The sequence below is a fragment of the Bos indicus x Bos taurus genome, chromosome 5 (assembly GCF_003369695.1).
Source record: "Bos indicus x Bos taurus breed Angus x Brahman F1 hybrid chromosome 5, Bos_hybrid_MaternalHap_v2.0, whole genome shotgun sequence".
Lineage (NCBI taxonomy): Eukaryota > Metazoa > Chordata > Mammalia > Artiodactyla > Bovidae > Bos > Bos indicus x Bos taurus.
In genome coordinates this window covers 64,585,900-64,613,563 of record NC_040080.1, presented here as the reverse complement: position 1 = coordinate 64,613,563, position 27,664 = coordinate 64,585,900, and the positions used below count along the sequence as shown (strand labels likewise).

General features: G+C 52.6%; 5 protein-coding genes across 8 annotated transcripts; 3 read left to right on the top strand and 2 right to left on the bottom strand.

The window, feature by feature from the left end:
- The first annotated feature begins 40 nt into the window (after positions 1 to 40).
- Positions 41 to 3,901, top strand: METTL1 (methyltransferase like 1). Its single transcript, XM_027542390.1, has 6 exons — positions 41 to 415; positions 1,390 to 1,553; positions 2,475 to 2,659; positions 2,752 to 2,865; positions 3,024 to 3,125; positions 3,294 to 3,901. The coding sequence occupies exons 1-6, from the start codon at positions 303 to 305 to the stop codon at positions 3,447 to 3,449; spliced, it is 834 nt and encodes a 277-aa protein (XP_027398191.1). The 5' UTR covers positions 41 to 302; the 3' UTR covers positions 3,450 to 3,901.
- A 683-nt stretch (positions 3,902 to 4,584) lies between these two features.
- Positions 4,585 to 10,192, top strand: LOC113892895 (25-hydroxyvitamin D-1 alpha hydroxylase, mitochondrial). Of its 2 annotated transcripts, XM_027542387.1 has the most exons (9): positions 4,585 to 5,337; positions 5,935 to 6,125; positions 6,623 to 6,825; positions 6,907 to 7,107; positions 7,457 to 7,632; positions 7,839 to 8,011; positions 8,211 to 8,289; positions 8,562 to 8,759; positions 9,310 to 10,192. In XM_027542387.1, the coding sequence occupies exons 1-9, from the start codon at positions 5,146 to 5,148 to the stop codon at positions 9,421 to 9,423; spliced, it is 1,527 nt and encodes a 508-aa protein (XP_027398188.1). In that variant the 5' UTR covers positions 4,585 to 5,145; the 3' UTR covers positions 9,424 to 10,192. The 2 variants fall into 2 exon arrangements, 1 of the variants encoding a protein (XP_027398188.1); XR_003511163.1 differs by lacking the exon at positions 8,211 to 8,289.
- A 1,957-nt stretch (positions 10,193 to 12,149) lies between these two features.
- Positions 12,150 to 17,094, bottom strand: MARCH9 (membrane associated ring-CH-type finger 9). Its single transcript, XM_027542389.1, has 4 exons — positions 16,293 to 17,094; positions 15,105 to 15,260; positions 14,234 to 14,426; positions 12,150 to 13,950 (listed from the first exon to the last, which is right to left on the bottom strand). Exons 1-4 carry the CDS (start codon positions 16,647 to 16,649, stop codon positions 13,616 to 13,618), a joined length of 1,041 nt encoding a protein of 346 aa, XP_027398190.1. The 5' UTR covers positions 16,650 to 17,094; the 3' UTR covers positions 12,150 to 13,615.
- A 2,976-nt stretch (positions 17,095 to 20,070) lies between these two features.
- Positions 20,071 to 23,153, top strand: CDK4 (cyclin dependent kinase 4). 2 transcript variants are annotated; one of them, XM_027542381.1, is made up of 8 exons: positions 20,071 to 20,273; positions 20,679 to 20,915; positions 21,079 to 21,214; positions 21,332 to 21,499; positions 21,641 to 21,750; positions 22,002 to 22,052; positions 22,192 to 22,327; positions 22,740 to 23,153. In XM_027542381.1, exons 2-8 carry the CDS (start codon positions 20,698 to 20,700, stop codon positions 22,830 to 22,832), a joined length of 912 nt encoding a protein of 303 aa, XP_027398182.1. In that variant the 5' UTR covers positions 20,071 to 20,273; positions 20,679 to 20,697; the 3' UTR covers positions 22,833 to 23,153. The 2 variants fall into 2 exon arrangements, with proteins under 2 accessions (XP_027398182.1, XP_027398183.1); XM_027542382.1 differs by having other exon boundaries at positions 20,080 to 20,273; positions 20,654 to 20,915.
- A 158-nt stretch (positions 23,154 to 23,311) lies between these two features.
- Positions 23,312 to 26,076, bottom strand: TSPAN31 (tetraspanin 31). 2 transcript variants are annotated; one of them, XM_027542385.1, is made up of 6 exons: positions 25,878 to 26,076; positions 25,210 to 25,338; positions 24,825 to 24,905; positions 24,380 to 24,511; positions 23,948 to 24,061; positions 23,312 to 23,846 (listed from the first exon to the last, which is right to left on the bottom strand). In XM_027542385.1, exons 1-6 carry the CDS (start codon positions 25,938 to 25,940, stop codon positions 23,772 to 23,774), a joined length of 594 nt encoding a protein of 197 aa, XP_027398186.1. In that variant the 5' UTR covers positions 25,941 to 26,076; the 3' UTR covers positions 23,312 to 23,771. The 2 variants fall into 2 exon arrangements, with proteins under 2 accessions (XP_027398186.1, XP_027398184.1); XM_027542383.1 differs by having other exon boundaries at positions 25,171 to 25,338; positions 25,878 to 26,075.
- Positions 26,077 to 27,664: the final 1,588 nt, after the last annotated feature.

Genomic DNA, 27,664 nt, shown 5'->3' with positions numbered 1-27,664 from the left:
ACCCCTCTCACCTGCGGGGTGCACAGGGGCCTGCAACAGGGATAGTAACCCAGACCAAACAGAAGAAGGCTAACGATAGAGGCTGGGTGCGAGTCTGGCCTTGCCAGCCCAGTTAAATACCAGCGGCGCGGAGGCACCCTCCAGCGGGGCCCCGCTGCGGTCCTCCCTGCCCAGCCCAGCCGAATTCACTCCTGGGGCTTTAAGGGGAGGCCTCTGAGCATACGTGCCTGACTGCGTCATTCTCGTGCGTCCAGAGCCTAGATCTCCACGTGGGTTCCGTAGAGAAACTCGCTCTGGACATCATGGCGGGAACCGAGACTGGGGACGCAGCAGGAACCGAGGCCCCACAGCCTCAGAAGCGCTACTATCGGCAGCGGGCTCACTCCAACCCCATGGCGGATCATACGCTGCGCTAGTGAGTGAGAGAGGCAGGGCGAGCAGGGAAACGAGAGGAGGGCAGACTTCTCGGATTAGCCCGGAAAAGCGATCGTGTTGGAATGGTTGGGAGGGTTTAGGGTACGCTTGGGAGGATCGCTGGGTGACGTCAGTTTTGTGTGTGGTGGCGCGGGGGTCTGGGTGGGTAAGGTTCGGCAGAGGGCGGAGTTTGCGGGTTGCAGGGGGCGTGGTGTTCTGGCCAACGTCTGGGTAGGATTGCTAGGCTGGGAAGATAAAGAAATTTTTCCTGAGACTACAGTGATGGAGGAAGAATGTAGTTTCCATCTTTCAGTTTCATCTGTGAAATTTAACAAAAGGCAAACTTGGAGGAAAGGATAAATTGGGAGCCTGGGATCCACATGTACACACTACTAAAGTAGATAACTAATAAGGACCTCCTGATAGCACAGGGAACTCTACTCAATCGTCTGTAATGACCTATATGGGAAAAGATTATTAAAAAGAGTGGTTATATGTATATGTGTAACTGAGTCACTTTGCTCTATAGCATAAACTAACACAACATTGTAAATCAAGTATACTCCAATAAAATCAGTTTTTTTAAAAAAAGAGGAACTTCCACACAACCCCACCCACACCTTACTCCATCCTCTTCCCGCAGAGAACTTCAGCAAAGACAAGTCCCAGTGCCTTAGGCAGCCAGTCTCTGGGACAAGGGGAACTTGAACCCCAGAAAGGAGAGATGCACAGTCACATCAACCCTGGAAAGGGAGATAGGCGGATCACAGTCATGGGCCCCATGATAGGCCGATGATTCATACTGGGGGTTAAGGGTGGTTTCCATTGTGCTCCCTAGAGGCCAAAGGGCCCACTCTTACAGAATTTTTGAGAAACCCTCCTCTCATGCATCTCCCACCCTCACCCATCCACCCACACACATAGTACCACTTCCACAGTGGCGTAACCACATTTCTCTCGTCTTCTCTCCGATAGCCCTGTGAAACCAGAGGACATGGACTGGTCTGAGCTATACCCAGAGTTCTTCGCTCCACTGCCTCAAAATCAGAGCCATGATGACCCAAAGGATAAGAAAGAAAAGAGAGCTCAGGCTCAAGTGGAGTTTGCAGACATAGGCTGTGGCTATGGCGGCCTGTTAGGTAACACTCTGGCCCTCTCTCTGGGGCAAGGAGAGGCAGTGCCTAGGTTCTGCCACCTCAGCAGGTTTGCTGGGGGCCATAGTTGGCCTTTCCCCTTCGGACCAGACACTGCTTGCTGTGACATCGTTGTGAAGAACCTCCACCTTCCCTCTACTCTGGGTCTGTGGCCTTCGCCCAGGAGAAGGGAGGGGGCTGCCTCAAAGCCTCTTAGAACTTGAGTTGTCTTGGTCTGGCCCCGCTTCTGGCTCTGGTCCCTACATGAGCCGTTTCACCTGCCAGGTGCCGGGTCAGTGAGCTGGTCAGCACAAGCGTCAGAGATTAGTCGCTGTGGCCAATGATCCTGAACTGTCTTTCTCGGGGATTCCACCCCTCTCTCCCTTCCCCCTTCCTCACCAGAACTCATTCCTTCTCCAAGATACTATTTTCAGATTTCTCTTATATCGTCTGTGTTGTCCCAGCCATGCATGCTAGACCTCCTTCTCTATGTCGAGCTCTTCCATGGAAATAGCAGCATGAGAGAGAGGAAGAGCATAGTACTTGGTGGCGGGAAACCACGGTTCCAAGTTCCAGTTCTGCCTCTTCTTAGCTCTGTGGCTTCAGCCATTTCCCACACTCAGTTTTATCATCTTTGCAGTTTACCACATAATGTCATGAGAATTAAGTGAGACAATGTGTGGAAACACTGTGAAGACTTTAAAGCATGTGCGAAGACATGTGTATTGCCAGGCCTTCCCACTTCCGGTTCTGGTGACAATTTTGGGGTGTCCCTCAGCCTTTTCAGCACAGAGCTATCCATAGAGGTAGCTCTCTGGCCACACTTTCCGTTCCTGATTTGGGTAATTGCTGATTGAGGCTTCCTTTCCCATGTTGACCCCGCTGTACATCCTGTAAGGATGAGGTTGATTTTATTTCTGTGTCCAGTGGAACTGTCACCGCTGTTCCCAGACACGCTGATTCTGGGTCTGGAGATCCGGGTGAAAGTCTCAGACTATGTACAAGACCGGATCCGGGCCCTGCGAGCCGCTCCTGGAGGTGGTTTCCAGAACATCGCCTGTCTCCGCAGCAATGCCATGAAGCACCTTCCTAACTTCTTCCACAAGGGCCAGGTGGGGCCGGGCCCCAGGGGGTTAGGCTGGTAAGCAGGTGGGGTGTGGAGGCCAGGCTCTCACCATCCTGTTGGTGCTCATCTGTCTCACAGCTGACAAAGATGTTCTTCCTCTTCCCTGACCCACATTTCAAGCGGACGAAGCACAAGTGGCGAATCATCAGTCCCACACTGCTGGCAGAATATGCCTACGTGCTGAGAGTTGGGGTGAGTCGAGAGCAGGAGGGAGGACGGGGTGAGGGGTCTAATAAGGGGCCTTCCAACCGAGAATTCAGTGGGGGTTTGTTGGGGGCTCACCACCATCCCCATCACCCTGCTGCTCGACCGCTCGCAGCGCCCCCTCCAGAGTGACTTTGCCTGTGCAGGGGCTGGTGTACACCATAACTGACGTGCTGGAGCTGCATGAGTGGATGTGCACCCACTTTGAAGGGCACCCCTTGTTTGAGCGTGTGCCTCTGGAGGAGCTGGTAAGTAGGGAGCCTAAGAGAAACTGTGGAGAGTTACGGAAAGATCCTTGCCAGAGTGGTTCTGTCTTCTTTGAATCCAGCTTAATGCCCAGAGGATGGGATGAATGTCTAGGGACCAGGGCAATCTGAAAGATGGGCGAGGACTTACTGGACCCTTCCTTCTCCCAGAGTGAAGACCCCATTGTGGGACATCTGGGCACCTCAACCGAGGAGGGAAAGAAAGTTCTACGCAATGGAGGAAAGAACTTCCCAGCCATCTTCCGAAGAATACAGGATCCCGCCCTCCCGGCAGTGACTCCCACTCCTACCCCTCCTGGTCACTGACTTTGCCTTTGCCTTAGTGGAACCCCATATTTGGGGGACTGGAAAGGAGATCAGGCCCTTGGACCTTCCCAGCCAAGCCTGCTACAGAGAGAGCAGGCAGCAGTCTCTCAAGTTGAAGAGCTGCCCAGGGCAGGACCCTGGAGTTCAGGACTGCCCCAGACGCCTCTTACCTTCTTGCCCTTCCAGTGGCAGCAGAAACCCAAAGCAGCTGACTGGGAAGGTCAAAAGACCTTGGACCAGAAGGGATCCTTGGAAAGAAGTGGAGACTTGCTCTTCCTTAGCACTCCCTTCTCCTAGGAGCTCTCCTTCTCAGCTGGAGTGAGGAATGCAGTTCTCCACTGTCCATCTACACTGCCTGCTAGACTCAGATCACCTGCCTGCTCATGTTTGCTTTATGGTTCTGAGGGTAACATGTATGTGTGTGCACATAACATGCTATGTTTTTGAGGAAAGGCTAGAGTGTGTATCACTCCCATCCTCTCCCTGCCTAAGACTTGACCTGGGGAATTCGTGTTCCCTTTGTTCTTGCTGTCTCTGGAGATCCTGGGTGTGGTGGTGGAGACCCCCTGCCTTCTCCTGTTGACCTTTGCTTTAATTTCAGAGCTGACTGACTAGCGCTGAACCTGCTTGGGGAGGGAGGGGGGCGGGAGTAAGGAGCAAAGAGCTGAACTGGGGAGGATTCTGAGGCTAAAAGTGGAAAGGGGCTGCTGACTAGAACCGCCCCCCCCCCCCCCCCCCACACACACACACAGGAGACTGCGTCAGCTGGAGAGTCAGAACTCTAGCTCCTCAAAGAGTAAGAGGCAGAAGAGGCACAGCTGGAGCTCTCAGATTCTTGCCTCATTGGGCTGCACCTTTTCTGTACCTGAGAGCCCTTGTTCTGTCCAGGAGCCCAGAAAAATCTCTCAACTTTTCTAGTTTGCAATAAGTTTCTTCATTTCTGCTCCTCAAGTCTCATATTCCTATGGCTGGTAGGACAGGGCTTGTTGACCCAAAAGACCAACCCCGTCTCCTCAAGGAATAAAAATGAAGGCTCCTGAAACCATTTTAACCCATGATCCCACCTGCCCTCTGTCCAGTTGGGAGCGGGGCGGGGAAGGGGGCGGCGGCCGTCGCAGGGATAGGGGCAGGGGGAGCCATGTGGCAGTGTAGAAAAATTCTGCTCAGGTACAGAAAATGTGCAGCCCTAAGAGGCAAGAATCTGAGGAGAGCTCCAGCTGTGCCTCTTCCGGCTCTTAACTCCTTGAGGAGCTGGAGGTCGGGGAATTCCTGAGGAGGGCCCCAGGGCGGGGGGGCGGGGATGGTGGTAGTGGTGGTGGAGCGGGCCGAGCTCCCTGGGGAAGTGGTGGGAACACCAGAGACCGAGTCTGTATCTTGGTCAACTAAACCTCACCAAATAGACTTTCTGAGGAAGAGATCTTTAGGCTGATGGACTAGGGCACCAGCCCAGGAGAAACTGAGGCAAGCCTCGCCTCCCGAGAGGGTCATGGTAACATGAGACCCAAGGGAGCTGCCTTGGCCGCTCCAGCCCCGCCTGCTGTTTCTGGGTGCTAATCCCCAGCATTGACCACTCAGGAGAGAGGATTGGCTGAGGAGCTCGGGGAGGGGGCGTCGCCACTACCGCGCCCAAGTGTTAAATAGAGGCCGGGCAAGATGCTCTGGAGGAGCGAGCTTTGGTGGGTTCCGCAGCCAGACCATGACCCAGACCCTCAAATTTGCATCCAGAGTGTTCCATCGCGTCCGCTGTCCTGAGCTGGGCGCCTCACTGGGCTCCAGAGGCTCCGAGTCAGCGCCCCGGGTTTTGGCGGACATCCCAGGCCCCTCCACGCCCGGCTTCCTTGCGGAGCTTTTCTGCAAAGGGGGGCTGTCACGGCTACACGAGCTGCAGGTAGAATGGGGCGCCGTTCCCACGACTGAAAGCTGGGGAGGTTGGCTTCCACAAACCCTAGTGCAGAACGTAGCAAGGAGGGCCGGTGGGAACGGATGCCCATGCGTTACGGAAAAGACGAAGTTGGGACTGGGGCCGGTGGCTCCCGAGACGCGGAGTCCTCTGGATACCCCGCGGAGGAGTGCGTTCAAAACGCCCCTTCTCGCGATGCAGGCGTCTGGAGGCTCGCAGATCCAGAACAAGTGCGCGGGAGGCGGGACTCTCTTAAAGCTAGTACGCTCCTATACCTTCAGGAGGGGCTCATCCTAAGATGAACAGTCCACGGGAGGAGACTTTAGGGATTTATCCGCCCAGGTGGTGAAAGAGAGGTGCTGAAAGTCAGCTTTGCGCCCAGCTTCTCCGTTTTGCCCATCACACCCAGACTTACTAGGGATGGGGAGTGAGGGAAAGGAGAGGGGTTTGCAGCATCAGAGCCATACACCACTTGGGAGCAGAAGCTCCCCTTTTCATACCCGAAACAGCGCCCTTGGAGTTGGCGCAGGCCAAGCCGGGACCTCCCGGCCCGGATCTCCAGGTCCGCCGCTCGCATTCTCCCAGGTGCAGGGCGCCGCGCGCTTCGGGCCGGTGTGGTTGGCCAGCTTCGGGACGGTGCGCACCGTGTACCTGGCGGCCCCTACGCTCGTCGAGCAGCTGCTACGACAGGAGGGACCCCGGCCCGAACGCTGCAGCTTCTCACCCTGGACTGAGCACCGTCGCCGCCGCCAGCGGGCTTGCGGATTGCTCACCGCGTGAGTCCTCTGGCCCCAAAGCCCCCGACGTCCAGCTGCTTTCCTCCCTTGCGGCCCGGTCTGGAGACAGTCTGGGGAGGTGGAGGTCGTTCTCCCCAACCTTCTGGCAAATCGAGGTTCCCACCCCAGTCCGTTTCGCTCAAGCTCAGGTGGAGCCCGGCTCTCGTGCTTGTTCACCTCTTTATCTTTTGAAGCCGGAATCTTGGGGACTCGCGGAAGGGGCTGAGGCACCAGGATCTAGATGCAAAGGAAGATTCTGTGACTCAGCTTACCCAGGAACCCAGGCCCCTCCGGGGCAGGAAATGAGTAATGAGGAGGGGGGAAGGAAAGCGGGTGCCGGCAGGATCAGGTTTCTGTTCTCCCGAGGGAGAAGACGCTATCCCTCTCCTGGCCACCCCAGCCCGACACGCTCCATCTCCAGCGCCACTAGCCCCGTCGGGTCGCCTCTCCACACCACCGTCTGCCCTGATGCGCCCCCTCTCCGCACCCCCGCACAGGGAAGGGGAAGAATGGCAGAGGCTTCGCAGCCTCCTGGCCCCGCTGCTCCTCCGGCCTCAAGCGGCCGCCCGCTATGCCGGGACCCTACACGGCGTGGTGCGTGACCTTGTGAGGCGACTGCGGCGCCAGCGAGGACTGGGCGCTGGGCCGCCCTCCCTGGTTCGAGACGTGGCGGGAGAGTTTTACAAGTTTGGACTGGAAGGTGAGTCCCAGGACTGGAACACGCGTAAGAGGCACCTGGGCCGGGTCTCGAGGTGCCCTGACAGCGCCCCCTCCCGGCCAGGCATTGCTGCGGTGCTGCTGGGCTCCCGCCTCGGCTGCCTGGAGGCAGAGGTGCCCCCAGACACAGAGACCTTCATCCGCGCGGTCGGCTCGGTGTTCGTGTCCACGCTCTTGACCATGGCGATGCCCAGCTGGCTGCACCGCGTCGTGCCCGGACCCTGGGACCGCCTCTGCCGAGACTGGGACCAGATGTTTGCATTCGGTAATGCACAGACGGGTTGGGCTTCCCAGGTGGGCTGGGCTTTCCAGGTGGCGCTAGTGGTAAAGAATCCGTCTGCCAGTGCAGGAGACATAAGAGATGAAGGTTCGATTCCTGGGTCGGGAAGATTCCCTGGAAAAGGGCATGGCAGCCCACTCCAGTATTCTTGCCTGGAGAATCCCTATGGACAGAGGAGCTGGCGGGATATAGTCCCTGGGGTCACAAAGAGTCAGGGACATAACTGAAGCGACTTAGCAGGCACACGCACAGCAAGGCACAGAAATGAAGTGGGGATGGGGGAACATAAAGCTGTTCCCAGGTGGTGAGGAACACCTTGTCCCCGTCCGCACAGCCCAGCAGCATGTAGAGCAGCGAGAGGCTGAGGTAGCCATGAGGAACCAGTCTGAGAAGTCTGAGGAGGACATGGGACCTGGGGCACACCTGACCTACTTCTTGCTCCAGAAAGAGTTGCCTGCCGCGTCCATCCTGGGGAATGTGACGGAGCTGCTTCTCGCTGGGGTGGACACGGTGAGGTTCTCCCTCTGTGTTGGGAGCCCCACTTCCATAGCTTAACCTCCTCCATCTTGGGGCTATTTCCCTGCCGCTGGAAACCCACTGTGGTCCTCTAGGCCAGCTTGGCTTAGCACCTCCTGGGGTCCAGACTGCCTCATATCCTGCCCCCTATGCTGGGTCCCCACTCTCAACACCTTTAACGCTTCCCCCTGTCCCCGCAGGTGTCCAACACTCTCTCCTGGGCTCTGTATGAACTCTCCCGGCACCCCGAAATCCAGACAGCACTCCATGCTGAGATCACAGCTGCCTTGGGCCCCGGCTCCAGTACCCAACCCTCAGCCACTGCTCTGTCCCAGCTGCCCCTGCTGAAGGCCGTGGTCAAGGAAGTGCTAAGGTGAAGGGGCAGGAGAGGAAAACTAGAGAAAATGCTCGGGGAAGGCTGGGGAAGCATACAGCGGGTGGGAGTTGGGAGAGGGGATGCAGGAAAATGGTACTCTACCCTTGGCCAAGAATGGGTGTGGAATTTGGGTGGCAGGAGAGGGCTATAGCCCGTGCTTCACCTTGTTGTCTCCCTTTTGTGCTCTGCCATCCAGACTGTACCCTGTGGTACCTGGAAATTCCCGTGTCCCAGACAGAGACATTTGTGTGGGTGAATATATCATCCCCAAAAATGTGAGTAGAGCCTATGGGCCCCTCCTGCTAAGCCATCCCTAACTTGGGACTGGTCCTGTTCTCAGATACTCTCCATAAGCCCTTCAAACCCTTTCCTTGGCCTGGGTGCCTCTCTGGGTTATAATGGGGCAGTAGAGAAAAGTAGCTCCGGAAAACTTCCGAATCACAGTCAACCAGAACCTGCCTTCCTCCCTATCCATAGGTCCTGTTCTCTACCACCCTCCTGGCATTCCTGGGCCAAAATTGACAAGTTTGTTTTCCTCCCTCACCAGACGCTGGTCACTCTGTGTCACTATGCCACTTCAAGGGACCCTGCCCAGTTCCCAGAACCAAATTCTTTTCGTCCAGCTCGCTGGCTAGGGGAAGGTCCAGCTCCCCACCCATTTGCATCTCTCCCCTTCGGCTTTGGCAAGCGCAGCTGCGTGGGGAGACGCCTGGCAGAGCTTGAGCTGCAAATGGCCTTGGCCCAGGTGAGTGATCTAGATCTTCTACCTTCCCCAGAGCAGAGAGCTCTAAAGCCATGATCTCTCCTTCTGATAGTCATTTTTTATTGTTGTTCAGTCACTCAGTCATCTCTGACTCTGCAACCCCATAGACTGTAGCCCACCAGGTTCCTCTGTCCATGGGATTCCTCAGGCAAGAATCCTAGAGTGGGTTGCCATTTCCTTCTCCAGGGGATCTTTCTGACCCAGGGACTGAACCCACATCTCCTACTTGGCAAGTGGATTCTTTACCACTGAGCCACCTGGGAAGCCCTCCTGATAGGCATATGGAAATATATAAGACTTGGGAGACCTAATCCTCTGAAATATGTCAGTCCCATCACAGGCCTGGAGGGTGAGGGTTTTTGGACTATCTTTTTCCCTACCATAATCTCTTACCCTCATTGACTAAGACATCCCCTAGTAGCCACAGGCGCCATTCCAACACTGACCATCCTAACACTAATAATGCCTATTACCAATCAAGCCCACCATTGTAGACCCCTCCATAGTGATAGCCTTCTTCCTCCCTTTCCAGATCTTGATCCACTTTGAGGTACAACCTGAGCCAGGTTCTGCCCCTGTCAGACCAATGACCCGGACTGTGCTGGTACCTGAGAGAAGCATCAACCTACAGTTTGTGGACAGATAATATGGTGGAAGCAGACTGTCATTACCGTTTCTCTCATCATAGGGGTTTATTAGGCATGAGACCAAGAGATGTATGTTTCTCTGCAGTCTGTCTGGTTAGAGAGACCATAGCAAAGTGCTTGAAGCAGCCCTGATCGACGTAGGAAGTATGTACCTGGCCTGACCCAGCAAGCCTTGAGAAAACCATGACCCATTAACCTGCTTAGCCCTTCTAGTCATATCATATGCATCCTTCAAGGGCCAACTTCAATTTTAACTAATCATGCTGGGTGGCCTGACGGAGAATTCAACCACTGGCCTTTTGGAGCTTCACAGTGTTTACCGATGCTGCTGGCTAAGCACTTGCCATAGCCTGAGCTGTGTGTGTATCTGGTCTGCCCCTGGTTGATCCTCTGTTGTTGCCTGTGAGCTCTTTGAGAGGAAGGATGAAGCCTTATTCTGTCTTCATACACCTTGCCAGGGCCTGTCCCTGACTGGAACACCATGTAGACTCTCAGATTCTATCTGGATGATGTGGCAGAAGGGACAAGCAGCTTACCAGGCTCTGTCTACTCTGCTTCTTCCTCATCTTGCCCCTAGCAAGGTGAGTCTATCCTCACCTGGGTTATGATTTTTTTAAAAGCTCTCCTTGGCTCTCTGGTCACTATTAAGTTTGCTTGCCCCACCACTTAGATCCCAGGCAGAGATGTCTTTGGACCGAAGTCCTCCTTTTACATATTGAAGTTTTTTAAATACTGTTTTCAAATTAAAAAATTGCTTTGAATGTTCCATCCTTGACTTTTGACTGACTTATTTCCCTCACTTCCTACAAAGACCTGGAGGTAAGACCTTGACCCAGATTCCCTACTTTGGTTTCTCAGGTCCCTGAAGTGACCACCCGCAGGGCCCCCCGGGGGGGGGGGGGGGCCCCCCCCCACTGCCTCCATAACAATGGGAGGTCTAGATACTTGGGAGAAAGGTTTGCATCACAAACCCAGACACATTTCTATCTGTGGGAACAGCCAAGTCTGGCTGCCTGTAAGAGATTGAGGAAGGGTAGTGTTGAAAAGTAGCTTCAAGGGCTAGGCTGTTAAAAGGGGTGGGGAGGGACTTGCAGAGATGGTTGACTGTCTGGTAGACGAGTGCTTTTGGAACCTGGACTGCCAGGACTAAAAGGACACCTTAGCATGGCCACTCTGCCCTCTTTAGAGATGTTGCTCCAAGGTAATTTCCTTCAGAGAAAGATAAGGATACAGACAGAGAGGTGATGTCAGAGAGGATGAACGCCAAGTGTGAGGGTGGCTAGAAGCCCTAGGGCACCAAAGCAGAAGAGGAGTGGGCCGCAAGAGTCCCTGTTCCCCTGAGTCAGCACTCTCTGGCCCCCCCAGAGGCTGGACTCAGTTCTCTACTCGTAATGTATATAGATTAACTCATCTTCCATACAAATAAATCTCTCAGCACCTTCCCTGCAGCGCCTTTTGTAGCCTAGCTTACCCACCCCATGTCAGGACTTGTCCTCCTTCTTCCTGCTCCCCTCCATTCCAATTAGCAGATGGAGACGGAGATTTCACTTCACACTTCCTCCTCCTCTCACTACCTCAGCCCCTGCCCTAGACATGGCTCCCTTCCACAGAAACTCCATTAGCCACTAGCCTTCTGGGGGTTATCTATTTATGTTAAGATCTACAGAGGGGTAAGGGTATACCCCCAACCCTGTTCAAAGACCAAGGTTTGGTGCTTTTACTGCTCCTCCTCTCAGCTCCTTCTCAGCTGCGTTCTCAGTCTCTAACCCTACTCACTATCACTAGCTCAACTTGAACCTAAGTGACCTGATTTGGGGCAGTTCTGAGCTTAGAGGGAGAGTAACTCCCCACTTCCTCTCAGACCCTTTCCCCCGGAATCAGTGGTCAAGATTTTTCACATTCACACTCCTCATGGGAAAGTAGGCCTGCTCACTTGAGAAGGGCAGCAGACCTTCTGACCCTTTCCTGGACAATAATCCTTTAAAGGTGGAAAAAGGAGAGAGGACAATATAGATTGCCAGTCCCAACCTCCATACCTATACCTCCAATGGTCCTGAAGGGGAGGGGAAAATGCTGTCTCACTTAGCCCTGTTTTAGGACCCAGCACGGAAATGGACAGTGTGCTTGTACATTAAGTGCCTATATTCTTGGTTATATCTAAGCCTTTATGTGGGGCCATCAAGGGGGAAAGCTCAGGCTTGGCACAGGAAACCCCACCTGTGTCATACCTACCTAAACCCTATCTACTTGGATAAGAACTAGGAGTCACTTAGTTTTGCTGTCTCCCTTCTGGTTCTCACCAGCTAGTCTGTGAAAGGCAAATCAGTGAAGTCTGGTCCTTCTGTGTCCCCAGGTGGAGAATGTGGAAGGTTATCTTTCTGGGGAAACTATTTCCCACTGGAAAAGTTGGGGCGGGGGGATAGGGCTCAGCCTGTTTTCTCTTCACTTGAATCCCCTCTGAGGTTGGAGGTGATACACTTCAACACTTCCAGGTTACTCACACCCAAGTACAGCTTTGATTCCTATATTCCTAAGCGAGTCTGGGTGCCAGCACCATGGACAGCGGCTGAGACCCCTTTTGGAGAGGGATTGGGGAGGACCATTTCCTGGGCAAGCATATGTGACCTTTAATAGAGAAGCATTCCCAAAACACCCCCAGGGAGAAGACAAAGCAGAGCCTTCCCTGAGAGGAGGACCAATAATAGGAGAGGTCTCTGGATCTGACTTAAGCAATGTTGTGAAGTAATTATTTTAATTGCTGATCAATAGTTCACGTAAAAGACACCATCCTTCATATAACACATAGCCCCAAGGCCGCAAGAGAAAGGGACCAGGCATCATGCTGGCATCTTCATCAGTCCTTCCCAAACCTTTTTCAGCCCTCTACGTGCCTGCCTCCAAGCACAAGATCTTCCAGTTAATATCAACTAGCTGGGGCACACCAAGATCAGACCTGTGGCCCTGAACAAGGGAGCTTAAACTGGGGCTGGAGACTCATAACCCTGGGAAAGTCTGTCTGTCTCACTCCAAACGAGTCCAAATTCACTTCACACCACTTCTCCTGGTGAGCACATTACCTAGCAGGGATTGATAGAACCTGCAAGATTCCCTGAACAAGGACTGCTCCAGCCCCCAATGTTTAGGGGATTGGAGGAGCTCTCATTCTTGCAAATAACCACCATCCTTCACATTTGCAATGTCTATTTCCCCTCAAATTTTCCGTATCTATTATGATATTTAACACAAATTTCCAAGACTCTGTGTAACTCCAGTTGAAAAACATTTTGGAATTTGTAAATCAGCTATTATTTGAAATAAATGCACCATGAACTAGTCTAGAAATCTTTTTATGCCATCAATGATTTTCCCTACAATGGCATTCAACCTGTCCCTCATTTATCCTCAATCCAGCCCTATGAGGTAGACAGGAAAACCACGGTGGGGAGACTTTTTTTCCAAATCACACAACACCCAGGTGTCAGGTCCACCCCTGAAATGCTTCTGAGCGCTGCCACCTAGCAGCCAATGTGAATTATTCACCACCAAGTGGGAGTTACACCTCCAACTCAGAAACCACTGCTGCATTTGGGATTTGCAACCTCTGCAGAGAAACTTCCCCACACCTCCCAAACCTCCAGAAAACCCCCAGATGAGAAAGGAGTCTCCAAGTGCATATAAATGATTCTTTATGCCCCTCCCCCCATGCAATGGGGGGTGGAGCACAGGGAAGTACCCCCGCCCTCATGCAGGGAACGGGAGGTCAATGTATACTAGTCTTATTGCCAGCTGCCCTGTGGCCATGGGGTAGGGAACGGGGGGGTCTACAGCCCCTTTCTTCTGGCACTGGTCCCCCTTCACCAAGTCACCATAGTGGAGCTGGGGGGCTGGAGGCCCTAGGAGCTGAGGTAAGGACGGTTCTCTAGGGAAGAAATGATGCTCTCCCCACCTACCCACTGGCTGCCCCAGGATGAGTGTGAGGGGCTGTCAGTGGGGGCTGGAATGTATCCAGGTGTCTCTACCCAGTGGGCAGTAGAGGCCAGACAATGTCTCCAGCTTGAAGCTGTCCACAGAGATCCTCATTGGTGGAGGCAGTGTGCCCCAAACACCTTGTCCAGGTGGTACCTCCAGCAGCCATGACAGCTTATCTCTGGCCGATGCACTGACTCAACATCCCCACTCCTGGAGTTCAGCTCAGACCGTGGTGACCCTCATGACAACCTCACGGCCAGAATTGGAACTGGAACGGGCATCTGGTGGCCGCAGCTGTCCAAGGAGATGCAGGATTGTGTAGCCACAGCGCTGAGGCAAGAGCGTCCGCATGCGCTGGGCAGCCGGGGGGCGGCTGGTGGCCCCAGTAGGGGGGCCCGTCCGTGAGGTCCTGGGGCCCGGCTTCCCTGCCGTCCCTCCCCCTGCATCTCCTCCTATGTCCTTGGTCTTGTCATAATTCAGGACCTTCCACTGCTGGTTTACTGCCTGCCAGCGCTTGAAGATACGGTAGACGGAGGAGCCTTCATGGACGATGAGGCCTGAGCAAGAGGATAAGAAGTCCAGAGTCAAAAAAAAAAAAAAGAAGTCCAGAGTCAATGCTGCCCAGACCTAGACCAGAGGTACTTAAGCCAACATTTCTCCAGGGGGGCGGAGATAGGGTTGCAAAGGGCCTGGAGAAGCAGGGAAGGGAGAGACACCAGGATTGCCCTAAAGGTTCTCAGTGGTAGAAAACGTGGCCATGAAACTGAGGGAATGGGCAGGGAAAGTGATGTGTGTCAGTTGGAGGAAGATGCTGGGCAGGTGAGAGAGAGGTGCCCTCACCTATGCAGACGACATCCATGAAGCCGTACATGCCATAGCAGATCTGAAAGAGCAGATCTTGCCGTTGCCACTTGGCTGAAGGGCTAAGTGAGGACCAAATGAGCCAGGAGATGCTGGCGACGAGGAAGAGTGAGCCCAGAACTATGGCTGCAATCTGGACCTTCTCGATGACCGTCAGGGAGATGGCCTGCCACTGTATGGGAGAAAAGGCTCCAAAAAGTCACAGAAAGAGATGGAAAGCCAGGTTAGGGTTGCCCTTATTAGGAGGATGCACCAGGAGCCTTCCTGAAATGCTTCAGGTAGGACTAATAATCTGTCTTCTCTGTGCCTTGATCAAGTCTAGAATGTGGCACTTCTTATATTATTTGAGACCATTTCCTGTCTTATTTTAGAAAGGCATGACAGACCACTGCTCTGAAATCAGATCATCTAGGATCTGAATTCCAAATCCTTACTCACTTTCTGGCTGAGTAACTTCGGGCAAGTTTTAAAATTTACTTGTGCATCAATGTCCTCACTGACTTAAAATGTAGATACTAATGGTACATAATTATTAGGATTAAAAGAGTTAATACACACCAAGAACTTGACACATAGATCACTCTACATGTATGATTCTAGCAGTAACAGCAGCGCCACTGCCTTTTCCTCTTTTGTTGTCCCAGGGCCTGGCACACAGGTGGCACCCAATAAATGTCTTTGTGAGTAAACGAAGGAAGGGGGATATTTATAGACAGGAGATTATGATAATGGAGGAGAGGGTGACTTTGAAGCAAGAGTAAATGGATGAAATAAGCTGCCTGGAGGGTCCCTGATTCTAACTGCTGAAAGGCCCTTGCCCCAGTCTCAGAGTGCTCCCCTTATACTTCACCTGCAAGGGGTTCTTGGTGCTGATTGCCAGGACCTGGTACTTGAAGTAGCAGAGCTCACAGCTCCAGGAGCCCCTCTCGCTGATCCAGCGGATGAGGCAGGGCTGGTGAGTGCAGCGCACTGAGCCGTCGCAGCGGCAGGGGCTCAGGAGCTCCCCCTGGAGGAAGAGTAAGGAGAGTCCCTGTCAGCTATCGCCACCCGACCACAGTCCTCTCCACTCGAGAGAGAGAAACCTCTTCTCCAGGTGTCTCCTACCTTAAAAATAAATAAATAAATAAAAATCAGGCCTTTCAACCAAAACAAAGCAAGACGCTAAGGCTACAAGCCCAAAAGAAAAAAAATTTAGAGTTCAAGGTAAACTTCCTGGACCCAATAGAAGAGACCAGAGAAGGGACGGGGAGGGGGTAGTTGGCTGGTAAATACTGGGTCTTCTCTGTTCCTAGAGTTTGAGGAGGGTGCTCCTTAAGCCACCCCTTAGGATCTGGAGAAACAGAAGTGCGAGCTTCTGAGCCATGCCTTCCTAACCCATTCCATCACTGTAAAGTGTTTCACAGATGTGGTGCAGACTGGGATAGGTTACAGTCCTCAGGTTCCAAGAATCTGAAAGGAAGATATCCTAAGGTTGGGAGTGGAAGCTGTTCCCCTTTAATCAAAGTAATTTCTCAAGACAGGAAGAGACACCCCCTTGGTACTATCCCGGGACAACTTTGTCCATAACATTTAAACAAAGAATATTCTTTGGAATGAGAAAGAAAGTTGTGGAATGGGAAGTGAAGAAAAGTGCCCCACGGAGAGAACTACTGAGGCAGGTGAGGGCACCGGCTGGGCGCCTCCGTTCAAGGTAGAAAACAGAAGCATTCTCCTGTCTGCCCACCTCCCAGCCCTCAGCCTACAGAGACCCTGGGGTGAGAGAAGTGGGGGAGAAAGGCTGTCTCGGTTAAGCCGCGAGAAGGATTTGGGGCCCTCCCAGGAGAAAGCCCCACCCCTTCCTGGAGACCCCTGATCCGCCTCCACCCCAAATCCGCGCCCTGAAGTCTCCAGCCAAGCCCCTCAACCTCACTCCATTTCCACCCCAGGTCCCTGGGTCCCGCCCAGCCTCCTCAGGCCCCGCCCCCTGCTCCCGGTCTCTCCGGGCGGCCCAGGTGCGCGCCCCAACCCCTCCCCGCCCCGCCGGGTGCCCAGGCCTGACCTGCTCAGGGCCTTGGAAGCAGATTCGGCACTGAGGGGTTCGGAGCCCGCTGTCCAGGCTGCTGCTGAGCGACAGGGCGTCCAGAGCGCCCGGGGGCGGCGGCGGCGGCGCGTGCGGCGGCGGGGGTCCGGCCCGCGGCTCCTTGTCGCCGGCCAGGCCCCGGGCTCTCGGCTCTGACCCGTAGTACTCCTCTTCGTCTCCGTCGCCGTCCCGGGCCGAGCAGCCGGCGAAGGGCGCCCAGCCGCAGCCGCCTCCCCCGCCCCCCCGGGGCTGCGGCTCGGCCCGGGGCCGCCCCCCGCCCGTCAGCACCAGCAGCTTCAGCTCGTTCAGGAACATGCGGAGCCGAGACTTGAGCATCGTCCGGGCGCCGGGGGGCGGGGGGCGGGGGGCGGCGTGCAAGGGGGGCTCTCGGGCGGCGGGGGGAAGGGAGAGGACAAGGCCGGGAAGGGGGCGCGCGCTAGAGAGCCAAGCCCGGCTGGGGTCTACGGGGCCTGCGAGAGCCGTTCACTGCTGCCACCGCCGGGACTCCGGGGTTTGCGGGGCCGAGAGGGCTGGCGGCCCGGGGGCGGCGGGGCGGGCAGCCATGGCCGGGGCAGGGGGCGGGGTGGGGGTGGGCTCAGGGTGCCGCGCCCCGCGGGTCCGGGTCCGGAGCGGGCCGGGCCCCCGGGGTTACGAGCCCCGGTCTTCCTGCGCCGGGGCCGCCCCCCATCGCCGTCCTCCTGGCCCCAGTCCCGCTCCGGCTCCGGCTCCGGCTCGGCCCGTGCGCTCGGCGGTGGCAAATGGCGGCTCCTTCCGGCGGCGGCGGCGGCGGAGACCCCCCCGGAGCGGCGGGCGGGCGGGGCGGGAGGGGCGGGAGCCGGGGAGCCGGTGAGGGATGGAGGGAGGGGCGGGGCGGGGAGGGGGAGACGAGGAGAAGTGGCCGCGGCTGCGCATCCCCGCCCTGCCCCGCACGAGCAGGTGTCCCCAGAGGCGGGGGCGAGTGTGCGAACCCGGGGGAGGGTGGAGGGAGGGGAGTGGCCAAGGAAGGGGGATGTGCACACGGGTTAGAGATTAGGTGTGTGAATGGGGGTGGGGGGGGGGCGGGTGAGGATGGAAGGTGAGTGGTCACAGACGCAGGTGCACCAGGGAGGGAGAGGCTTGTGCAAAAGGGAGTGTGCAAAGAAAGCAAGCTAAACAAGGGTCCGAGGTGAGTGAGCAAGACATGGGCTCAAGCAATAAACACTTTTACACAAAAGACTGAAAAGTGTGCACAGTGTGGGGCTGTGGAAGAGATGAATGTGTAAGGGGTGGAATTGGATTGTATGAAAAACAGAAGTGTGTAATTGTGTGAGGGAGGTGAGTGAGCAAAGGAGCGGAGTGTTAAAGGGGTGAGTCTTTCCTGGTATTCCCCTGACCCACCACCACTGCACTGAAGTGAACCATACCTAACACACACACACACACACACACACACACACGTACACACCCGCGCACGCGCACACACATGCTTAGCTCTTTGTTGTATGGGGGCTCTCGACCCTGAGAACCAGTTGTACCCTCTTATTCCTTATTTCTACCTTACAGTTACATCCTGCTCCTCTCCTTATCAATGCTGTGGGAAAAGGAATTCCAGGGAAGCTCATTGGGTCAAACACACTGGGGGAAAAATTAATTGGTAAAAAAAAGTAACAGGAAAAGGGAGGGTATGTAATCAGGGACAGACTGCCAAACTAAAGATCCTCAATAGAAAGTGATTAAGGAGAGTAATGCTCTTACAAATCATTCAAATATTTTGGATGGATGGATGAATTAATCAGAAAAAGGGTCTGGAACCCAAGCCAAGATGGAGGATGACTTCTATTTTAAAAACAGTGAGCTTATGTGGAGGGTGAGGCTAAAGTGAGACCTTGCTGGGGTAGGATGAAAGTTTAACACACTCAGAGAAACTTAGCCTTCCAGAGGTTTACAAACCCACCAATCCTAGCAAAATAGTCAATGAAACATTCACCTCACAAGCCCCTTAATCAGTTAGCACCTTGGGATTTTTCTTACCAGAATTCCAGTTGCCTTTGCCAGCAAAGGCCCAGGACTACAACTATCAGAATGCAAACAGGGGAAATCTGTACTGACATGTCTTCCATTTCGCCCTGGAGCATGGTTTATATGAATCTCAAGCTTGAACTCATATCCTCAGCCAGATGATTAAGGAGAATAGAAGTTAGGGCACAAGGAGAGCAAATAGAACAATAGAATGGTTTCAGATTTTAGACAGTTTCTCATAAATGAGAAACCGATCCCTTCTTTTCCTTATTCCCATTCTCTCAAAGGGTTGGGAGACAAAGAAGTTGGAGTCAGTAAGACAAGGGAAGTCAGAGAAACTTGCCTGTTGTCTACCTAGATGTCTGTGAGCAGAGGTTGTTTGGGAAAAGTCTCTTAGGACAAGGGCTAGGAAAGCTTGCCATAGGGGAAAAAAGAGAAACGCAACAACCCCATATAAGGAGTCACAAGGTTTGCAGAAGGGAACACTCACTTTCATGCAGTGTGGTGGTAACTTCCTTGCTCATGCTCACTCCTATGTCTATCTGTATGTGATGTATATAATATCATACACACATGTCATACCATCTTACTGCAGAAAAGAGCCTTAAAGGTCAAGTATTCCTCTTTCCGGCTCATCAATAACTTCTCTGTCAGAAGGTATCTGGTCTCTGCTTTGGAAGTTGGGAAGAGGGGACGACATTATCTTGCCACACGTCCTGTTGGATTATTGTACTAACCTGTCTTCCATTAGTCCTTTAATCCCAGTTTTGTCCTCACATGGGCAGTCCCTTGGACTGCAAGGAGATCCAACCAGTCTATCCCAAAGGCAATCAGTCCTGAATATTCATTGGAAGGACTGATGCTGAAGCTGAAACTCCAGTACTTTGGCCACCTGATGCAAAGAACTGACTCACTAGAAAAGACCCTGATGCTGGGAAAGATTGAAGGCGGGAGGAGAAGGGGACGACAGAGGACGAGATGGTTGGATGGCATCACTAACTCGATGGACGTGAGTTTGAGTAAGCTCCGGGAGTTGGTGATGGACAGGGAAGCCTGGCGTGCTGTAGTCCATGGGGTCGCAAAGAGTCAGACACGACTGAGCAACTGAACTGAACTGGGCACCGTCTACTCCCTATTTTATATGACCACATATAAAATATGTGACTGTATCTTTATAGATAACCTTATCACTAGTTGAAAAAAATGTCAAGTGTCTGAGACTCGAAAAAAAATTAAAAAAAGAAACCCCACATACACACAGGAAGCAAGGACTCAGTAAACATTTGCTGAATGAATGAATGCAACAAAGACACAAATGAAAACATGTTTTCCGCTGGCGATGGACGATGGAGCAGAAAGACCACAGGACCACCTCCCGTCCCTCGACCCACCTCCCCGCTTAGAGAGAGTGAGAGAAGGGTAGTGAGACTCAGGCTCGGCCTGCAGCCGGGAGCTGGGAATCCTGGGTGGCCCAGGTTGCCATGGCACCGCATTGGACTCCACCCTCTCTCTTCTCCCGCCCCTCCACCCCAGCCAGAGTTAAGGCAGCCAGTCACGTGCCCTTCAGCGTAACCACACCTCTGCTCCTCCAAGCAATGTCAAACGGTCACGTGTGATAGCAACAGATCATGTGGTTGCCATCTCTCCTCCGCCTCTTTCCCCTCCTCGCCCCTTTCTCGTTCAAAGCTGCTTCTCGGCTGCCCCTCTGCGCATGAGTAGTCCGGTCACGTGGTCCGAACGTCCGGCGTTCGCCCCGCCCCTCCAATTTCCGCGCGCCTCTTTGGCAGCTGGTCACATGGTGAGGGTGGGGGTAAAGGGGGCCGCTCTAGCCTGCGGCCTGTGTCTATGGTCGGGCCCATAGCGTCCAGCTGCCCAGGACAGACCTCGAGTGTATGGCGCTGCAGGGACCGGCTCCGGGGTCCGGATAACGGGCCGACCCCGCAGCTCCTGACACGGGGCGAGGTGAGTGTAGCCCTTCTCAGGAATGGGGACCATTCTCGCCCTCCACTGCTTCCTACGCGGGCTGGTTATGGAAGGGTTGCTCGAGGGCGGGAAGTGGGGCAGGATGTGATAATGTTCCTTTGTGGCCGAAGGGAGGTGTAATTTCAGGAACTGGGTGTCGGGTCTTTGATGTAGGGGGTGTGTCGTATGGGATTTCCCTTGTGTGGGGCTTGATGGTCCCCAAGGAAAATGCATCTTTGAAAAAGTTATGGGGCCTCACGTGGCTGGAGGGTTTGGGGTTAGTTATTGTGTTACCTAGGGGGCTGCCCTCAGGGAAGTTTGGGAATGCTGTTGATATTGTCTTTGTGATGTCTTTCGTGGGAGTCACTTTGTTCCTGCAGGCTCATTGAGCCTCTGTGATTGTAGGGTCTTCTCTGGTCTGAGAATGGCTACCTCCCGATATGAGCCAGTGGCTGAGATTGGTGTCGGTGCCTATGGGACAGTGTACAAGGCCCGTGATCCCCACAGTGGCCACTTTGTGGCCCTCAAGAGTGTAAGAGTCCCCAATGGAGGAGGTGCTGGAGGGGGCCTGCCCATCAGCACCGTTCGGGAGGTGGCCTTACTGCGGCGTCTGGAGGCTTTTGAGCATCCCAATGTTGTCAGGTGAGAAGATGGAAGCATGGGAGTGGGTCGTGAAAGGAAAAAGACAGCCTAACCTATAGATGTAGAGTGGTGGTCAGAAGAGGAGTGGGAACCCTGAGGAAATAGGGGAGGCCATGTTGGGTCCAAGACCATTGGTCAGTGAGTGACCACTTGTTCTGGCCAGGCTTATGGACGTCTGTGCAACAGCCCGAACTGACCGGGAGACCAAAGTGACCCTGGTGTTTGAGCATGTGGACCAAGATCTCAGGACATATCTGGACAAGGCACCCCCACCAGGCTTGCCAGTGGAGACCATAAAAGTAAGTAGGGTGGGCAGACACTGAGAGGTAGCTTGAGACCATTGTGGTAGTTTCTGTTGTAATTTCAGGTGTGGCACCTGGTTCCCAGTTTCTCTGTACTTCCCCCTTCCAAACCAGGATCTGATGCGCCAATTTCTAAGAGGCCTGGATTTCCTTCATGCCAACTGCATCGTTCACCGAGACCTGAAGCCAGAGAACATTCTGGTGACAAGTGGTGGGACAGTCAAGCTGGCTGACTTTGGCCTGGCCAGAATCTACAGCTACCAGATGGCACTTACACCTGTGGTCAGTAGAATGATGGTGGCCAAGATGGGATCTGGCTTGGGGAGAAGAGTGATTGCCCATAGCAGTTGAGAAGGAGTGTGTTTTTTCATGTGCTTTGCAGTAACTTGCAGGACTCTCATCTGCACTACTTATTCCCATCAGGTTGTTACACTCTGGTATCGTGCTCCAGAAGTTCTTTTGCAGTCTACGTATGCAACACCCGTGGACATGTGGAGCGTTGGCTGTATCTTTGCAGAGATGTTTCGTCGAAAGTATGGGGCCCAAGTATCCCAAACATTTTGATTTCCCAAGTCTTTTATTCATAAACCACACTCATACCCTGCCCGCTCTTCCACTTACTACTGGCTACCTTGTCCATAGCCAGAAACTCTGAAATGTTCTGGAATTAGGAATTTCGTAGCCCTTTATTCTCCACACCCTAATGTTTTGAGCCACTAAGTAGTTATCTACCACCCTGTCTTTGAAAGACTGCTACTGGAATGAATGTCTCTTTTCACCTTAGGCCTCTCTTCTGTGGAAACTCTGAAGCTGACCAGTTAGGCAAAATCTTTGAGTAAGTGACCTGCAAGGGGAAGAACTTTGCATTCCGAGTCCTTCTGTTTCTGCTGAGCCCTTGGCAGCAGCTGGCTCTGCCCCTGGAGATGGGGGCTGGAAAAGGGCCCTCCTGACCAGAATTCTCCTGTTCCCCATAGCCTGATTGGACTGCCCCCAGAGGATGACTGGCCCCGAGATGTCTCTCTACCCCGAGGAGCCTTTTCCCCCCGAGGGCCCCGCCCAGTGCAGTCGGTGGTCCCTGAGCTGGAGGAATCTGGAGCACAGCTGCTGCTGGTAATAGACTCAGGCATGGGCACAGGGCGAGACTGCAGGGGGATATCCCGTGTTTGTCACTCAGTCGTGTCAGACTCTTTACAACCCCATGGACTGTAGCCCACTGGAGTGGGTTGCCATTTCCTTGTCCAGGGGGTCTTCCCGACCCAGGGATTAAACCCAGGTCTCCTGCATTGCAGGCAGTTTATTTTACCACTTGAGCCACCAGTAGGGGGAAATGGAGCAAGATAAAAGGAACCCAAATGCATTGTTGTTACTGAGACTTGTTAGTGAACGGGCTGGTTTTTATTACTGTTTTGAATGGCTGTCCACAAGAGGGATAGAGAAAATCACCCATTCTAGGTATTGTTGGGGGTAAGCAGGAGTCTTTTTTGTTTCTTCCATGTTTTCTGACATTTGCGTCCCTTCTCAGGAGATGCTGACTTTTAACCCACACAAGCGAATCTCTGCCTTCCGAGCCCTGCAGCACTCTTATCTACACAAGGCAGAAGGTGACGCAGAGTGAACAACAGAATGGCTGGAACAGAACCAAGGCGAGAGACACCAAATTTCCCTTCTTTTGAACACTTGAGTGGAGAGCCCCACCAATGAGAAGGCAACCTCTGCCTTCATCTCTGAAGCTGTGGAGACTCCTCCTCCAACTTTTTACAGACAATATTTTACTGCCTTAACCATATTCCCCTCCCACCCTTCTTTTTGAGGCTTATCTTTATCCTGTGTCCTTACACCAAGGGATATGTCCCTTGTTCTCCCCTTCTTTATACCTTTATATCGGGATCCTTTTTTATACAGGACAAACAAAACAAAGAAATACGGTCTTTTTTTTTTTTTTTTTTTAATGTTTCTTCCTCTGATTGGCTTTACTGTTTGGGGATTTGGAAAAAACCATTTGGAAGATGGAACTTCCTTGCAGATTCTCTTTAGGTCACAGGGTCAGTGGAGCCCCTCTACTAACAAGAGAAGAAAAGGCATTTACATGGCTTCTTTGATTATAGAGTTTAAATGGTTTTTATTTTTATATTTACTGAACTTCCCCAAACCAGGTCCTCCTTATTACAAGAGTTCTTGGTAGTTTTCTTTCTGGATCTGTCCCTGATTTACCTTGGAGCAAAGATGTGTTGAGGTGGTCCAGCATATGAAAGGGAGAAGAGGGGAAACAGCCAGGAATGACTCCAACCCCCGTCCCATCTCATGTAATCCTGGAAACTTCCCATATCCCTTAGGGAGAGAGGAAGGAAGAAGGGTTTTTCTTTATTCCTTATAATCTTTCTCCCAGCAAAATATATCAAGGCATAAAGCCTAACTGTTCAGTCATCTTTAGGGAACATGGCAAAGGCCCTTTCCTTTTTCTCAAAAAGGGCTACAGACCCCAAGTTTTCCCTAAGGGGAAGAAAAAGCTTAGGGAGAGCAAACAGCAGGAAAGATGTCAGAAGGATCCAAAGTCTCATAGAAAGGCACTGGGGTTGGCTCGAGGATCCTTCTGATTCCGAAATCTCATCGCTAGCCAAACACCAAGGATCTGTAGCAGCAAAGAGAAAAGAGATAAGCACGAACTATGAATTTCTGGGGCTAAGATTTGGAGGTGTACAGAAAGGATATAAGGGAACTAGAGAATGTTACCTCTGTGAAGCTAAAGAAGAGTCCAACACCCCCCAGGATTTTCAGGGCTTCATCTGAATGCTTAAGAAACTTTTCTCCACACATCTGACATGTGGGGCTCCGGCTCTTGCAGACCTGAGCGAAAAACACACATATGCATGTTTGGAGGATGCAGAGTTGCTATGGTGCTCTATCGTAACTATGGCGAATGACCCTAGGAATTATTTTCCAGTTCCTGATGAGTATCCTATAGACTGGACTCTTCACTTGGCTAATTCTCTAGAATCTGTATCCATCCCCCAACTCCTACCAGCACACAGCCCCAATACAAGTGAGCTGCTAGAGACAGGCAATCACATTAAGCTCAAATCTGCCAATTTGAGCATTGGCCTTAGCCAGTTTTCTATCACACAAACCACCGCCACCCCCCAAACCCCTCCCATGCCAGCTCACTGCAGTGCAGAAAGCGTAATCTTGTTGATCCAGGGTTGTAAGGTTGAACAAGCCACAGCAATCAAAACTTCTTTCCAGTTCATCCCGGGTCTTGTTGCTCATGACCCACCAAGAAGCATTGATGACATCTGTCTGGAGGATATAGGCAGAAGGAAATCATTTGATGCTAATCTTATGAATCCCCTAACATTTTGATCCCAGGTCCAGTTTCAATTTCCCTTTTTAAGCAGAGTTAACGTCCTTGAAAAGCAAAGGTGCAGACACAGTTACCATCCACTTCCTTCTGGATGGTCCTCACGGTCAGTTAGCCAGACATCCCAAAGGAAGCAAATAGCTCTGGAAGTAGTGGGTCTAAGAATGATCTTTGGGGCCAGACTGAGAGTAAAGGAGTCAAGAGGTTAGAGGGTGGGGAAAAAAGTGAGTACTTGAAAGGGCACCTTCTTACCTGTTTGCTTAGGTTAATAGCCAGACATGAGCAAGAGATTCCAAACTGGAAGATGAAGACCAAACCAAGGATGATCATGTACTGAGAGGAAGAGTTATGGAAAAAAAAAAAAGTCCTAGATTCCTTTATGTTCCACCTATAGTAACAATCTGATCTAGTCAAAGAACTTACACAATTACGTCAGTTGAAAACAAAATCATTGGCTTTTGTTTCATAGAGTATGGTATAAGGGAGGGCAAGGAGACATATCCCCCAAACACTGGAGGTCTCCTACCCTCCTTTCTAACTTCCTAGCTAACAGTCCTCCCAAGAGCCCCGGTGCCCCAATCACTTCAGGTCAGGATACAAAGAAAAGCAGTACTTGGTGGTGGTTGACAGCACCTACCAGTCCAGCAACCGCGATGAGAAGAAGGAAGACTCCCACTGCAATGACTCCTCCGATGATATGGATGCTGGACACCAGACCCAGGCCCTTAGCCCATGCAGCCACTCCAATGAGCAATAAGCCTACCAGCTAAGGAAAACAGCAGGATATATCTTAAAAGAATTTCAGTGTGCATCACCGCCAAAGGTCAAGGTGAGAGCGGTGGCTGGACAATAAAGAACTGAGTTTTGTGTGAGTGAGTGAGTGAGTGAGAAGTACTACTACCAGGACCAGGACCATCCCTGGGCACTCCTCCCATCAGAGGTCAGAATGGCTGGAATAGGGCTGAGAGGCGGCAGGGAGCGTAAAGTCTATGAATATAAAACGGAACATTTAGCTTCATCCATCACTTCCATTTGGGAGAAGCCTAAATTCAGAAGAGGGAGGGCTGGGCCTTTATCCCCACGATGAGCCTTCACTTCATCACCTCCCCAGCCCTAGATAAACCCTCTGATCACCGGAAGTCTCCTCTCTTCCCACGGAAGTCCCTAGGAATTCCCTCTTCGCCGGAAGTTCCCGGGAATCTTCCCGGAACCCCTAGTACATCCCTCTCCCCATCCGAAGTCCCCTAGACATTATCTACATTGGCCTTTCCGCCCTGGCGCTTCCTCCCACCTCCAAAACCTCACCATGTAGACCACGTTGAGCGCGCAGAGCGCATTCTTGGAGCAGGCAAAGCCTCCGCAAACCATCTCCCCAGCTTTGGGGACCCAAGTGGTCCCAAGGACTTGGGGGGAGGGTCTCGCGGACCGTCTTGGACCCCGACAGCTTCTGTCTCTTTAAATCGAGTCCAGCCAAACCCAGTCCTCTGCGCCTGCACCGTCCCACCCCCGCCTTTGGATTGGCGAAATTTGGGACTAATCTAGGACGTCGGTGTCCTGAATGCCAATCAATCTGCATCGCGTCACTGACCCGCCTGCCGGCCCCTCCTTTAGGTTCTTTATTGGATGAAACTTAAAACTGGGGGCAGGGCTTCGGAAGAGTCTCATAGAGACCGGAGCCTAAATTTCAAAACCCCGGATTGAAAACGGAGATTTCTGTGGTGGCGGCTGCAAGAGGACTTATCCGAGGGAGGAGGCTCTCGGGAAATTCCGGTGAAGAGTAGGTGCTTCAAGGGCCAGGTGAAAGGGCTCCTCCCCTCAAGGGAGGGCCCTCCCGCCCCTTTCCCCTTGTCCCGCAATGACTTCATGATGACGCTCTCGTTTGCTACTATTGCATCACATTCGGGAACACCTAGAGAAGCGAAATACTAAGCTATTTAGCCCGGCCACAGAGGCCCCGGGTTGGGCATAACACCACCTAGCAAATACTCTCATCTTTGCAAGTGCGTCCACTAGTGCACATAGCCTGATTCATATCCCCCCCTGATGGGGTGTAAACATGCTAGAAATTCAGTATGAAAATTAGCAGCCTCGGAGCGGCGCGTTCCGGTTTGTGACAAAACCACAAGACACACGAGTGTGCTGGAGTCTTCAGAGCACATGCCTGATCCTGGGCGGTTAAAAAAAAAAGGCAAAGGGAGGGGCCTGGAATATGAATAAATATCAGAGGAAGGAGGAGTCTTCACATTTTCACTCCAGGGGCGGGCGTAGTGGTTGATCAATATCTGTTTATTAAGGAATAAGTGCTTTGACGCACCGCCTTTTGCGTGGGGATATGAAAAGACAGAGTTCCTCTTTCCACCAAAACAAAGAGGCAGTCGTAGTAGGAACACAAATGAAAAACCTCCCTTCAGCCCTACAGAATGATTTACATTTGTGTGTACTTAGATTCTATGACTGCCTAAGCGGCACCGTCTTACCGCTCAAGTCAGACCGCAGGGCTTCCAACTTTGCGCTTAACTAGCTGTGTAACATTTGGCCAGTTACTTAAGCTCCCTGTGCCTGTTTCCTCATCTGTAAAATGGGGATAAATAACCATACACCTACCTCTTGTGAAAATTGAATGAATTAATATATATAGAATGCTTAGGATATATGTAGAATGGTTACCTGGCACATAGTAAACACTCACTGCTAGTTATTATCTTTTGGGCTATTTTACAGTTTCCAGTGGGTAATCCCAAATCTAATTCTCTTATCTCCAACTACACATTCATATATTAAAATCCCCTGTCCATCACAAATTAGTATTCAGTAAGATATACAGGAGAAGAGGCATTTGGCAGGGCCAGAAAGGTTTAAGTCCTGAAACAAAATGATTACATCAAACTACCCACTGTTTTCCTCTTCACTCCCTCCCCCTACCGCATCTCTTTCTGTCCTTCAGTTCCTCACCCACTCTCTTTCAGGGACTAAATCAAGGACAGGACAGTGGTATCAGGCATAAGGGGAGCTGGTTGGCGAGCGTCTTAGTTGGGCGGTGTAGTGAAAAGTGTATCAGAATTATAATCAGAATACCTAAATCCTTATCTTTG

Excerpts from the sequence above, each read along its gene's own strand:
- METTL1 (XM_027542390.1), top strand. The coding sequence starts at position 303 with ATGGCGGGAACCGAGACTGGGGACGCAGCAGGAACCGAGGCCCCACAG. Across the intron at positions 1,554-2,474 it reads TGGCTATGGCGGCCTGTTAG|TGGAACTGTCACCGCTGTTC; the intron begins GTAACACTCTGG and ends TTCTGTGTCCAG. Across the intron at positions 2,660-2,751 it reads ACTTCTTCCACAAGGGCCAG|CTGACAAAGATGTTCTTCCT; the intron begins GTGGGGCCGGGC and ends TCTGTCTCACAG.
- LOC113892895 (XM_027542387.1), top strand. The coding sequence starts at position 5,146 with ATGACCCAGACCCTCAAATTTGCATCCAGAGTGTTCCATCGCGTCCGC. Across the intron at positions 5,338-5,934 it reads CACGGCTACACGAGCTGCAG|GTGCAGGGCGCCGCGCGCTT; the intron begins GTAGAATGGGGC and ends GCATTCTCCCAG. Across the intron at positions 8,290-8,561 it reads AATATATCATCCCCAAAAAT|ACGCTGGTCACTCTGTGTCA; the intron begins GTGAGTAGAGCC and ends CTCCCTCACCAG.
- MARCH9 (XM_027542389.1), bottom strand. The coding sequence starts at position 16,649 with ATGCTCAAGTCTCGGCTCCGCATGTTCCTGAACGAGCTGAAGCTGCTG. Across the intron at positions 14,427-15,104 it reads GCACCAAGAACCCCTTGCAG|TGGCAGGCCATCTCCCTGAC; the intron begins GTGAAGTATAAG and ends TCTCCCATACAG. Across the intron at positions 13,951-14,233 it reads CATGGATGTCGTCTGCATAG|GCCTCATCGTCCATGAAGGC; the intron begins GTGAGGGCACCT and ends CCTCTTGCTCAG.
- CDK4 (XM_027542381.1), top strand. The coding sequence starts at position 20,698 with ATGGCTACCTCCCGATATGAGCCAGTGGCTGAGATTGGTGTCGGTGCC. Across the intron at positions 21,500-21,640 it reads AGATGGCACTTACACCTGTG|GTTGTTACACTCTGGTATCG; the intron begins GTCAGTAGAATG and ends TATTCCCATCAG. Across the intron at positions 22,053-22,191 it reads CAGTTAGGCAAAATCTTTGA|CCTGATTGGACTGCCCCCAG; the intron begins GTAAGTGACCTG and ends TGTTCCCCATAG.
- TSPAN31 (XM_027542383.1), bottom strand. The coding sequence starts at position 25,940 with ATGGTTTGCGGAGGCTTTGCCTGCTCCAAGAATGCGCTCTGCGCGCTC. Across the intron at positions 25,339-25,877 it reads CGCTCAACGTGGTCTACATG|CTGGTAGGCTTATTGCTCAT; the intron begins GTGAGGTTTTGG and ends TGTTTTCCTTAG. Across the intron at positions 24,512-24,824 it reads CTATTAACCTAAGCAAACAG|ACAGATGTCATCAATGCTTC; the intron begins GTAAGAAGGTGC and ends TATATCCTCCAG.